Source organism: Podarcis cretensis (genome assembly GCF_951804945.1).
Source record: "Podarcis cretensis genome assembly, chromosome: 10".
Classification (NCBI taxonomy): domain Eukaryota; kingdom Metazoa; phylum Chordata; class Lepidosauria; order Squamata; family Lacertidae; genus Podarcis; species Podarcis cretensis.
In genome coordinates this window covers 29,390,843-29,404,700 of record NC_137179.1, presented here as the reverse complement: position 1 = coordinate 29,404,700, position 13,858 = coordinate 29,390,843, and the positions used below count along the sequence as shown (strand labels likewise).

The window sequence follows — 13,858 nt, the reverse complement described above, 5'->3', positions numbered from 1 at the left end:
AAACTGCTTCATAGCATGAAGCCATTGAAGCATTGTACAAGATAAAGATAGAAAATAACACAAAAATGTGAGCTTTAAAATCAATGAAATAATTGCAACAAACTCTGAAAGCAATAAAACAAAACAACAACATAGCCAAATATTCCATAAATGACTGGGTCAGACCTTGGGGAAACCTTAAACAAAAACGTGTTCAGTAAGTACCAAAGCATTAGGCACCTGCCTAATTTTGGCAGGTGATTGATTCCAGAGGGCTGGAGCTGTGAAACTAAAAGCCTAGTTTCTAGCACAAGCTAAGCACACTCTCTCTCAGCAGTGCCCCATTATATCTGGTATAGTAGTTTCTATGTTGGTTTTTTAAACACCAACAGCATGGGGGGGAGGGATGGCGGCAGAGAGGTTTCATCTTGAATGCTCCATCCCAACTAGAACTGCCCCATGTGATTCTGCTGGTTATGTACTTTAGCTCTTTAATCTGATCCCTTGCATGGCAATTGCTCAAAGGCAGAAGAGATGCGAAGAACTTGGGAAAATATGGCTAAACCTGTGTTCCCAACAAGTCTGGAGCACCTGGAGAAAATAGAGGTTACTAGAAACTATCCAGGCATTGTAATATGGCTTTGAATAGTTTTCAGGTAGCAGAATGCATGTGTGTGTAATAAATTGGAGAGGGCAGGAGACTCGTACTGCTGAGAAGTATCTTTGGCTGTGATGCGTAAAAGGAGTTTATTCCTCAGTCATCTCTCTTCCTTTCTGGTATTTCCTTGTAGGTCACTCTCAGCTATGGCATTTTTGAGAAGAAGCTCAATGTCATCGAGCTTTCTGGTCCTTTTTCTCCACAAGATGACCCTTCCAGGTATCTCCCATGAGAGCAGATCTTTCACAACGTGCTGCCAATGTTAAGAGGGCTTGAAGGACAAGGGTAAAAAGCCTGAATAGAGCCAAACCGGGGCAGTTTGGCTTTGGGTAGGGACAATGCTGAGTAGAAGCCTGCAGTCCTATGGCCAGAGCTGAGCCGAGCATTTCTGCTGCTCATGGTTTGCTCTCTTTTATCACCCTTTAAGCTCAGCCTTTATTGCAAAGTCTGGAACCGAAGCCAAACATTCAAGGTTATTCAGCCCCAAGGGGATGGGCAGGGTGTACTTTGGTTGAGGCGCCTATTAAATCTACACAGGATTAGAGGGTGAGAAGCATCCATCTAGACATTTCGCTGCAGTGCAGTGTGAGAGCATCTGGTGTTGAATGGGGCACTGGGGAGCACGTACTCCTCACATGCAGCCCTTTCCCCATCTGCAGCAAGAGCCGTCTCTTTACATTCCTTCTCTCTCTCCCTCCCTCCCTTCCTCCTTTCTAGGTTCCGATCGCTTCACTGCCTTCTTTATCCAGACACTTCCTGGTGCCCACAGCCAGTCATCCTGTGAAAACTGCTCAGAAGGTCTGACCATGAATGGTGGAGAAGAACATGAGAAGAGCCCTGCTGGACCAAACCAAAGATTTACCTAGCCCAGCCGTCTGTTCTCACAGTGGCCCAGGGGCCCAGGGGCTGGCCACAAGCAGGACATCAGTGCAACAGTACTCTACTGCTCCTGATCTCCATCAACTGATGGAGATGCATGAGGCAGTTCACAGCCATCATGGCTAGGACCTCTTGATAGCCTCATCCAAATTTGTTTATTCCCCCTGTAAAGCTGTCGAGTATTCCAAATCCCTGTTCAACAGAGACCACAGTGGCTGTGTGTTGACTTAGCTGAGGGCTTTATTGATTACTGAAGGAAGAGCTGAGGCAAGAGGGGAGATACGTTAAAGTGTGTGGCAAGAGGATGGATTGAGAACTGCTCTTCAAGTTATGTCAAATGAGGTAGTAGACTGCAAATGTGACTGCCCTTGGGCCAACTCATATAACTTCTGCTGTGAATCATATCTCCTTACATGCCACCTGTATACTTTCATGTGGGACTCAGTTCATACGCCTTGCCTATGCTATCGCTTTTCATTTTGATGGACGTATCACACTGATGCCCTGGTTCATCACATGTGATGCTCTACATGTGCCTGAAGATATGTTGGAATATGCAAGCCACACCACTGCTTTTGAACTTTGGGTTCACAGATGTTGCCAGACTACAAATCTCTTCATCCATGGCCATTGGCTGAGCTGGCTGTGGTATGTGGGTACCCGAGGTTCAAGTACACTGTTCTGTATGCTTTAGGGACCAGGGTCTTGTCAGATTAGCATTCTACCCTGACATTGACAGCATCACTTGTGTCACTCCTGCCTACAGGGATGGACAGGTGAGGCAGTGGGGAGATTGGGGCAGTGCAGATGCACCAGCAGGTGTGCCAGATTGGGTCTGCCAGAACATTTGCACTGCATGGACTTTGCTGCCAACTTGCCCCTCCTCCTCTGCCTCTCAGGAAGCAGCAATGATGTGACTGATGGGTGGTTACCACCCCACCACCCTGTCTCCTGCTGGTCATTGAGATAACCATCAGAGACTTTTGTGGGTGTACAAATTGCAAAGATTGATAAGTCAAAGAAAAATCCAAGAGCAAAAAAAGATGTGAACCATGTCTCTTGTGCAGTTGTCCTCTATTTTCGCTTTCCTCCTGGTGACCTAAGGCAGGTTGTGACTAGAGAGAGTCTCTGGGACCATAGGCCAGTAGAAGAGCTTCTGCTTTACATGCAAAAGGTCCCAGGTTCAATCCCCAACATCTCCAGGAGGCCCTGAGAAAGACTTCTGTCTGAATCCTTGGAGCATCACTGTCGACTCACTATATTGCAGTGCCCACCTTTGGAATGCTCTCCCCATGGAGATGCACCTGCCATTCCAGTACCCAGCTTTGTTTTCCTAGGCTTCGCCAGACATTGTAAGGCACTGAGAAAGTTGTGTTTTTATCTGCCATGTTTTTACTCTTTTTATCTTTGTTTGGCTGTTCAAATATTATTGCATTTAATGTTTGATTGTATTGTTCTGTTTTTATTGTGAGTCACTCTGGGAATGCACACTTGTTGAAGGTGTCGGATGAACAAAATTAATCAATACATAAAATGTCCAAGAATGATTCTCTACTCACTGAAATCTGAAAATGCACCCTTAGCTGTAACTGCAGTAGCAAAAGTAACAGGAGGCACTTTTGTTTCTCTACCAATCCAGGCAGCCTTCTCAGTTACGTCCACGTGTACCCAACATAGCACAATTCAAGGTTCTGGCCTTGACCTATAAAGCCACAAGGACGTATGGAAAGCCTGGTGGATCAGGCTAAAGTCTGAGTATTCTTCAGAAATCCTGAACTGGGTTTTGGAAGAAGCAAAGTTAGGGGTGGTAATAATAATACTGGTAGCAACAATAATTAATTATAATTTTGCATGGGGTAGGGTTAGGCTGAGAGATGGTAACTGGCCAAAATGAGCATTATCACTCTGCCAGAATTTGAACTTTAATTCCAGCTTGACACCCTAATGACATAACCACACTAGTGCCATTTGGATTCGCACCTCAGGCGCCAGATTGTTTTGGGCTAGCTCTGCCTCTTTGTGAATCAAATCTGTTGATTTTGTTAAACCACTTTCTAGGGATCTGGAACTTTGGCATTTCCTACCAACTTCTCAAGCAGCAGATTTTTAAAGGGCTGCCCTTACTCTAACATTCTACGTGACTCTACACCTGAACATTTTGTCTCTAAGGAGCCTGTTCTTTCATCTGAGAAGTTTCTGGCGACAATCCTGGCCTTGTAACTTCCAGCTATCCCTCCCTCTGAGTACACAGAGGCGTGTGAATCAAATAACAGGGCACTGATCAAAAGCCCTGGGAAAACGAAGCCTGCACTTCAATGAAATGCGAATCAGTGTGCGTTCTGAAGCTCTTGGTGCGAAATGAACCTTTTGAATAAATAAATAAATTTGAGTGAATGGATGGTGGAGAATTCATTTTTTTATTTTTTTGATCAGGACAGAAACTTAAGACCTTTTGCAGAATAATCCACAGTCTGTAAAAGGAGGTCCCTGTCTTTAGTCTGTCCAATGCTTTGAGCTCCAAAACTTTAAGAAGAACCATTCCATCTGAAGAACAAAAAGAAGGATAAGCAGTCCTTTCTTACGAGGGTACTCAGGGGTATGCAGTACCAGCACCTATTTTTTTCCTAAAAGACATGCACTGAGGATAAGGAGATCAATGACCACCAACCTGCCCACAGTGAAAGTCCCTACGCACAAGAATGAAAAGAACCAAGAAATTGTATTTGCAATATACCACACAAACAAACATGCCAGTTACTATGAAAAAATACCAGTAATACTCCGTTTCAGCTAAATGTAGCCTTTCTCAAATTTGTATAATTTGGGAAGAATTATTTTTGTGCTGAGCTTTAAGGCAGCATCTCTCCTTGAAGTTCGACATGAAAAGACTCTTACCCGAGGGACTAGGACTGGGTTAGGCAAACTCAATAATAGGTTACATTTGGGGCTTATCTACACTGAAGCAAAATGTGGATTTGCACCTGCCTGTCTCCCCATTAATGTAGGCAGGGGTGCTTCTGTATGTCTTCTTTATCTTAGTGTTGTCCTGGACCTCCCCCCGCCCCACCCCCATCCTTTAAATGTAGGTTTTCCCAATCCTGGTCATTCTGAATTTTCCAAGCATTGAGAAACCCTGCAGTTAAAAGGAAAGGTCTGGGATGATGCTGGGATGGGGAGGGCATAATGTGGATGCCCCATCGTTAGGAGAACACTAATGATTCAATTCTCATCGTTGCAATTTGACATAGAAAGAATACATAACCATGCCAACGGAACACCAGTAATAGTCCCATTTCAACTAAAAGTCGATTGCATCATTGCAAAACATTAATTTGCCCCTATCTGAACCCCCGCTCCCTATTAATGATGTTTTCAACATGTATCCCCAAATAGTTAAGATATTTCCAAACCAGCTAGAGAGCTCAATTGGGGATACCTGTCTAAACATATTTCCATTAAGAAGGATTTGGGGATGTTGTACTTAGATCATAAGCAGAATAAGACTTAGAAATACAACGTTTGCTGTGAATAAGGACCAAAAAACTATTCTGAAGTGCTTGATTGTAGCAAAGCCTGAGAAGAGGGTATAAAATGCTTGTAATGCATGAGGTAGGAGGGAGAGAGATAGAAAAAAAAAATCTGGGCTTAGAAAATTACTTGGCTTTGAAAAAGAAAATTAAATGGGGAATATAACATTCACCAGGTTTTAAAATGCTACCATAAAGATGATGTAGAACACCCGGTTGTCCACTGAGGGAAAGATAAGATCAAATTAATTGGAAGTACCAGCACTGTAGACCAGATTGGTTGTCTTGGGTTATTCCGTGCATATAGAATTTGCTGCAGAATATGGTAGCCTGTTCAGAATCCTAAGTATCTATCTATCTATCTATCTATCTATCTATCTATCTATCTATCTGAGAAATATGCCAAATCATCCCATGGCTATCTTCCAGCATGACCAAGAGGCAGGGACTATGAAGATTGGGGCTTGAGGAGTGAGTTAGCAGCAGTTGCAGCAGTAGATTCATGCCAATACATGAGGAGATGAATAAAGAGAGGTGTTGGTTACAGAAGAAGCCATAAGACTTTGTCATAGCCCCCAAGACAATGACTTGTCGGAGGGCATTTTTACATCTCCTGCTCTGGGTATTGAATGAGACACTAGATTCTACCTTTGTTTCTCTGAGTAATACAGGGGTCATGTTTGTGGGCTAGGGCTCACATGCCTCTTCTTTCCCTCCACAGCTGCTGGAGCACCCCCTGGCCACCAAGATTATGGCAGGGTGCCAATTACACTCTCAGGGCATGATTTCCAAGCATGTGGCATAGCAGCTGTGTTCAAGCTAAAGGCAATGACCCTGGACACAGTCGTCCCTTCCTTAGGGAATAAAGCTGGAGATTCAGGCCATGAGGGAAGTGCTCTCAGGGCCAGCCTCAGAATCACCTAACCACAACGAGAGCTTGTGGCATCATCATCCCCACCCCCACCCCCGCTGGCCTGAAGACATTGTATAGCCCTCCTCTGACTCAGAAGACCTCAGCTCGGAAGCCCTAGAGCAGGGCGGTCCAACACACGGCATGGGGGTTGCATGCAGGTGACACTGTGGTCTAAACTAATGAGCCTCTTAGGCTTACTGATCAGAAGGCTGGTGGTTCAAATCCCCATGACAGACTGAGCTCCTGTTGCTCTGTCCCAGCTCCTGCCAACCTACAGTTCAAAAGCACACCAGTGCAAGTAGATAAATAGATACCATTGTGGCAGGAAGATAAACAGCGTTTCCATGCACTCTGGTTTCCATCACGGTGTTCCGTCACACCAGAAGCGGTTTAGTCATGCTGGCCACATGACTCGGAAAGCTATCTGCCCAAATGCCAGCTCCCTTGGCCTGAAAGTGAGATGAGCACTGCAACTCCATAGTCGCCTTTGACTGAGCTTAACCATCCAAGGGTCCTTTACCTTTCCTTTACCATGGTTGGCTTTGAGGAGAGGTCAGAAGAACGTAAGGGTGTTTGCCTTATGGGGTTGTGGAAGGTCGCTTGAGGCCTAATGGGGAGCAAGGGAGAAAGGATGGAGTTGTTTGAGGAAGCAGGAGGATGGTGAAGTTAAAACAAATTAAGGTCATGTGTCAGGATAAAAGGGTGGAGAGATAAAGTGGGCAGGCAAGGACATGGAGGGTTTTGAAGTTGATGTGATGTAATAAATAAAGAACGATGTCTTGGGCGTCAGTTGTTGTATAGCCTTAAGTCAACAAACTAGATTTGGGAAAGCCAGATTAGTGTCCTGCTATTTTGCACGGAAGGGGTTCTTTACAGATTTGCTTCATATTGCCAGGAAACCTATGGACAGATGCTCAATATCAAAAATATACATGTTTGCTTAATAAAAGGATAATAAAGGTAATGTGAATATTATCAGGCTACAAAAACATGTACATGAAATAATGTGGTTCCTAAAATACAAGAACAACACAGTCTGCAATTACAGAAATGCCAAGGTTCTCGAACTTTACTTAATCACATCCGTTCTAAATTCTCTTTGTGAAAACAACAACACAGGTTTATTATGAACACACTCCCTGAAGGATTTTAAAGTCTTTGGGCAGGTACAGATTTAAGTACAGGTAGCAGAAACTAATTAGTTTACCTTTAGGCCAGTTGGCCAGCCTTCAAAAAAGGGAATTTCAAGAATATTTAGGAGTTCAAACCCCAGGTCTTATCCTTGCAGTAAAAGTACCAAGTCATTTTATTTTTAAAGATGAATATTGTTATGGGAAGTGTATTCTTATAATGCGGGGGGGGGGGGGGAGGCAAGGGATCTTTATGGTTGCAAGTCATCTATGGCAAAAGTGCTTCAATGCTTCATGGGAGAGGTTTTCAATCTTCACTCTGAGGGTCAAGATCTGACTGGCCCCTCTGTTGCTCATAAGCACATAGCCTGCGGATTCCATCAGTATCCAACAGGTGGTGGTAACTTCTTATGAACTTCCATTAAGAATTCTTTGGGAGCTATATGCAAAGTTCCATTTAGGACCTGCAACAAAATGTTGCAGCATGGAGTGCTACTGTTCAGGCATCCAGCCACCCAGCCAGCCACTGAATAATCTCAGCCACATTTTTATACTCCTCCACCCCCACCTTATTTGACTGTTTTCTAAACTAGAAAGCCCCTTGTCCTCATAGGGGAGTTCCTACAGCCACTTGGTCTTTTTGGACACCCATTTCTTGCCTACCTAGGTGTTGTTGGCCTTTGTCAATCTTCTTCACTTGTATGTTCCCTTCTGGACTTTCAGGTGCATGTCCCTGCAGGCCATGTTTATATTTTCAAAACTGGATTGTGGTTCTAAATAAGCAGAGCCTCTTTAAGGCTGTTCCTGTCACAGCCCCGCTCCCCTGCAAGTGACAGGAGGGAGGGAAAATCTCCTGCAAAAAACTAATTTATTTCCATGTTTGAGGTGATGCGTTATTAATTACTGACCTGAGGTCTGTTGAGCTGCTGATCTCTGATGTTTAAATTGCTTCCCAGGACTTAACAAGGTCATGGAAGTTAGTCAAATATTTAGACTGAACACAGTAAAACATCATTTTGTGCCTCTTCAACCAGATGCTTGTTATTTAACAAACTCTCTGGGCAAATTAAGTTGTATGTCTTGTTCATGACTTCTTACAGCTTGCCTCTATTTCTGCTGGAACACTGACGTCTCTACAGCAATAGACCTTGGGAAAGGAGAAGCATGTGTCTGCATTAACTCTTCTGGCTACATCCAAGCACCCACCTTTTCTTGCAGCAGTAAGACACGGTCCTCCTCATCCCACCAGATGCCACAGCTTTTGAGCTGAGCAACCATTGTTTAATCCGCCAAGCCCCAAAGGTGTCTTCACCACTCACCTCTTTCAATAAAGTTGGCTAGCTCAGTTCCTCCTGTAACTGGCAATGAGCTCCAGACACACTGAAACCCTTGTCCCCATGAAACGTAATGTCTGAATCCAACACCGCTGAGCTAGGTGGGCCTCAGCATAAGGCGGAAGCAGAACATCCTACCTTCCAACATTCCTGAGATGGAAATCAGAAAATCGTGGGTGCCATGCTGCAGCGCGAGTCAGCTGGCCGCCACCCCTGCCACAGCCCCTACCTGGCAACTGCATGCTCCCTTCCTCCCTCCCCGCTCGCTTCCTCTGCCCACCCCACACCTCATGCTGGTATGACAGGGGCAGCAGCTACGGCTGTGGCAGAGAGGGGCCAGCAAGAGTGTTGTGCACGTCCGCCGCAGGAACTGCCTCTCCCGCGCATGAGGGTTCCGCTTCACGAGGGTTCCACTGCAAGCACGAGTGCTGGCTGCAAATGGCAGCGCATCCTCCTCCTCTGCCGTCAGGCTTCAGGGAAGTTCATCCCTTCCCCCGGTGGCAGCAAGGAGCAGAGAAAAACAAGGAAGAGTTCTTACTAATGAGTCTATTCAATCATCACTGTGAGAGACAAAGAAGAAGAAGAAGAAGAAGAAGAAGAAGAAGAAGAAGAAGAAGAAGAAGAAGAAGAAGAAGAGTAGTAGTAGTAGTAGTAGTAGTAGTAGTTTGGATTTGATATCCCACTTTATCACTACCCGAAGGAGTCTCAAAGCGGCCAACATTCTCCTTTCCCTTCCTCCCCCACAACAAACACTCTGTGAGGTGAGTGAGGCTGAGAGACTTCAGAGAAGCGTGACTAGCCCAAGGTCACCCAGCAGCTGCATGTGGAGGAGCAGAGACGCGAACCCGGTTCCTCAGATTACGAATCTACCACCCTTAACCACTACACCACACTGGCTCCCATTAATGGCGTTGCTCCAAGTGAGCTCCTCCCCCTTCCCTTCCTAGTACAGCACTTCCCCTTACAGTGGCCGCCAGGGGCTAATTGTCTCTGAGTTCTTTCCTTTTGCACCCTCAATGAATGCTGTGTTCTGGGAGAAGGGGGATCAGAACTACTCTCCAGTGATAACATGTCAGCTGGCTGCTCTGTCTCTGCCTTCTCTTCTCCCAACACCTCCCAACTCTTCTGTTCACCTGTCTCTGAGCTGTGACCTTCCTCAAACCACTGCTGTAATTCAGTCCTGCCTTCCTCTTCTCTGGAAGCTTCTGGAGAAGGGGGGCAGGCAGATCTCCACTATTCCTCCTTAAGCTCATCCCCTTCAGTCCAGTCCCTGACATGTGCTCAGTGGTGGTGGTGCTGGAGAGGTAAAATGGGACATTCTGGGATCAAATTAGAAGCCGGGATGGCTTCTGTAATTCTGGGACTGTCCCGGGGAAATCGAGACACTTGAAGGGTATGGCACATATGCCAGAACTTTGGAAGAAGGGTCATTGTGTGGTGACACCAGGTTCAACATGCAGCACTTCCAGGGAGAACTGCAAAAGACTCCCTGCCTGAAGGGCTGCTGCCGGACCGTGCAAGCAGTGCTGAGTTGGTGGATCGGTTCCTTTGTTTCTATGTTCTTTGCCAGCCAGGATGTAACAGCTCCCATTTTCAGCTTAGATGAAGGTAGGTCCACTTTCACAAACCTCTCCTGTATGAAAGCAAGCAGGGAACAGCATGAAAAAGAGAGAGGCCTGGCCAGACACGGGGGCCAGAAAATGCTTCCATGCTCCGCTCTCCTTTGGCACATCGAGTTGGATTCCTTCCTTCCTCGTGGGCTGGGTTACTCGCTTGGGCCTGCACTCTGCCTGATTTATGATGTGTTTCTCTTGCTCTGGGGAGCAATTGCGCATGCTGGAGCTGTCATTATTTACATTCCCCTTCCCAGCAATGGCTGTGTGTCTCGCAGCAGGGAAGGGATGGCTGTGCTCGATAAAGCACGTACGCCTTGCGCTGTATCGACACCCATCAGCTTAGCTCCGTTATTGCCACAGCTCCCGCGAGGAGCACCATAACTGGCGCGCAAAGATGGATCGCCCAGTCCAAGAGCAAGCCAAGCAGAGGCGGGAAAAGCTTCAATCCGTGTGATTCGGTTCTTTCTCCAAATGGAAGATGGGGTTCTGTTCACCCAGGAAAGGCTTGATAGGAGCCATTACCCCGGGTTTCTCTCCATGCCCCATCAATCCCATCATCGCAGTGGGAAACTTACACCCCAAGCTTAGAGGCTCTATTTGCACTGGTGAAATCTCTCTTTTTTCACATTGAAACCTCCCTTCCCTGCCCTCAAGGACTTCAGGCTGGTGTACATGGGGAGTGTCCCATGTTATCCAGATAACAACCATCTGAGTAGGGCCAATGCCTCTTTACACCTTTGCAAATTTAGCTCCAGTTTCTGAGGCATAGATTGCCTCTGTTGACTTTCACATAAACAGGTGCCTCTGCCTCTGTACAAGCCTTGCAAATAAGCTCACAGATGTTACTAGCCTGCAAAGTATTATTATTTTACTAGCCTGCTAAGAGGCTAGTAGCTAGGTCGAGAGGAAGGCCCTCTACAGCCAACATGGAAACACAAGCTACTAGCCTCTTAGCAGTCTGGTGTAAAAGGAATATAGGAACATGTAGCTCAGTATTGTCCACATTGCCTGGTAGTGGCTCTCCAGGGTTTGAGGAAGGAGTTTCTTCCAGCCTACCAGGAGACACCAGCAATCAGAATAAAAAGAGAATTCTGAAGAATCTCCTGAACTTCTCCCCTTTGTGGGTCCTTATTTTAACCTTTCCCTCCTGCATCTTATCTATTAATCTGAATCTTTTAAATCTCCATTATACCCAAAATTCAACATTAAACTACAAGTGTTATTTCTAACCTAATAATTTTAATTGTTTAAAATGGTTTTTAAGGTAAATTATATATTTACCCCATTCCTTATTAAAATTTTGGTCTTCCCGGTTTCTGATTCTTCCGGTTATTTTTGCCAGTTTGGCATAGCCCATCAACTTAATCTGCCATTCTTCTCTGGTAGGGACTCAAATCAGAGATTAATATAGACCTTCTGGGAGGGAGCATGGCATGGACATGGTATAAGGCAGATTCTTCTACCTAAGGCTGGTCATTGGTCCATCCAGCTAGCCCAGTAACTAACTACACCGACAAGCAGTGGACTTTCAGGGCATCTTTCTCAGTCCTACCCGGAGATTCTAAGAACTGAACCTGGGACCTTTCCTATGTAATGCTCAAGCTCTGACACCGAGCTGTATGTGAAACATAGCACAAACAATTTTTAAAATATATATGTATATTCCAGACTTCAAAGTCCAAACTGAAAGTTACCCACTCCTTTGAAAGGAGCAAGTTCGAAACAAAATTGTTTTAAAAGTATATTGTGGATTTCTGCTTCTGTGCTCTCATTTAAGATTTTGCTGGCAAAATTAGTTGAGTCACACTTGCAGGGCGATGACCGCACACATGCCATTTAAAGCAAGGGCCTGCAATCTTCCATTGTTGGACGCCCAACTCCCATCTGCCCCTGCCAGCATGGCCAACAGCCAGGGATGATGGATGTTGTATTCCAGCAATATCTGTCCCCCTGCACCTCATTGCCACAGGTTTCCATCCTTAATATGAAGCCAAATCACTCTCCAACATATCCCACGGCAAAGTAAAACTAAATGTGAATTTAAAAAAATTAAAGTGTGAATGTTCAATTGATCCTTGATAGAAGCATATCGAATTCTGCATTTGGGTTTGGTGGCTTTAAACTGGGGTGGTTTTAAGAGAGGGTTAGACAGATTCATGAAGGCTAAGGCTATCAGTGGCTACTAATCTGACAGATACGTTCTACCTCCAGTTGCTGGAAGATGCAGGAGGGTAGATTCTGTTCCATTCATGTCCTGCTTGCAGGCTTCCCAGAGGCATCTGGTTAGTCACTGTGAGAACAGGATGCTGGACTAAGTGGACTGCTGGCCTGATCCAGCAGGCTCTTCTTATGTTCTTAATTCTTAACTTTTGCTTCCATTTTGCTTAGATCCAATTCCCTGGACAACGCTTAAGCCCTATGATAATGGAGGCAGAGAGGCTGCTACTCTGTTCTCCTCCTATCTCTGTAATCACTGTACCAGCAGCTTCATCTGCAGCAATTAGCAGGTGATAATAGTTAACCCCATGCCTTGAAATGCTTTGCCTACCAACTTCTCCAGATCAAGCTGTTCTCAAAGGGACAGGAGTTGCCTGGCCGTTTGGCAACAGCCCAAGACCTAAGATGCATCCTTTTAGATGCCGGAAAAGCACAATTCATCAGGAAAGGGGAAAGGGGAGGGAGGGGTTGAGACCACCACTGCTGCTGCCAGGCCAGCATATGAGCCAAAGCCTCTTCCCAATTGTCTTAATGCTCAGTTTAGTGTTAGAGAGCACGTCTGTTTTTAGAAACAGCAGCAGATTCCAGCATTGAACTGACTTTCTGAAGCAAACCACTCGCCATCTGCTCTATTGTCCTGGAGTAGCAGCTGAGGGGGGGGGGGAGGATAATGCGGAAGTGAGAGCACATAAGGAGAAAGGGAGGGGGGAGAGGGAAAGGTAGAAGAAGAGAAGAGAAGGATAAAAGATAGGGGAGGAAATCCAAAGTGATTTTAAGAGAGGAGAGGACGACAAGAGAAAGAAGGAAAACAGGAGCTATAATGTGTTTGGAATGGTGGTCATTCAGCAATGACGTAACAATGAACTGATTGCTCTGAGCTTTTTGGGTCACCCTTAGTGTTTTCTCTGAAAATTCAGGACCTAAGACAGGGGTAGGCAACCTAAGGCCCGGTTGCTGGATGCGGCCCAATCGCCTTCTCAATCCGGCCCATGGATGGTCTGGGAATCAGCATGTTTTTACATGAGTAGAATGTGTGTTTTATTTAAAATGCATCTCTGGGTTATTTGTGGGGCATAGGAATTCTTTCATTATTTTTTTCCAAAATATAGTCCGGTCCACCACATGGTCTGAGGGACGGTGGACTGAACCACAGCTGAAAAAGGTTGCTGACCCCTGACCTAAGAGATGGGGAGTTGCAAGGAGAGGAAAGAAGTTCCTTCCACCCTTTCAAAAAACAACAACAAATCCTCATACAAGCTGAAGAAGAGTTTGGATTTGATATCCCACTTTATCATTACCTGAAGGAGTCTCAAAGCGGCTAACATTCTCCTTTCCCTTCCTCCCCCACAACAAACACTCTGTGAGGTGAGTGAAGCTGAGAGACTTCAGAAAAGTGTGACTAGCCCAAGGTCACCCAGCAGCTGCATGTGGAGGAGCGGAGACACGAACCCGGTTCCCCAGATTACGAATCTACCACTCTTAACCACTACACCACACTGGCTCTAGCAGTGCTACTATGAGGTATGATGGACACTACCTCGCGAGATCATCACCTTGTTGGGGTGAGTGGGCTTGCATGTTCCTATTATCCTTGTGAGCAAAGCC

At 45.6% G+C, this 13,858-nt stretch overlaps 1 protein-coding gene and 1 long non-coding RNA gene across 2 annotated transcripts in view; one reads left to right on the top strand and one right to left on the bottom strand.

Annotated features, from left to right (window-relative positions):
• MFNG (MFNG O-fucosylpeptide 3-beta-N-acetylglucosaminyltransferase) overlaps positions 1-1,854 on the top strand; it is a 30,355-nt gene extending 28,501 nt beyond the window's left edge. Inside the window, exons 7-8 of the mRNA XM_079993030.1 lie at positions 771-856; positions 1,355-1,854. Coding sequence (XP_079849156.1) covers positions 771-856; positions 1,355-1,421 — 153 coding nt within the window. The 3' untranslated portion in view covers positions 1,422-1,854. The remainder of the gene's footprint in view (positions 1-770; positions 857-1,354) is intronic.
• Positions 1,855-4,005: 2,151 nt separating this feature from the next.
• LOC307224821 lies at positions 4,006-8,130 on the bottom strand. Its single transcript, XR_013842768.1, has 3 exons — positions 7,995-8,130; positions 6,247-6,563; positions 4,006-4,203 (listed from the first exon to the last, which is right to left on the bottom strand). It is a non-coding gene; the product is annotated as an uncharacterized lncRNA (long non-coding RNA).
• Positions 8,131-13,858: the final 5,728 nt, after the last annotated feature.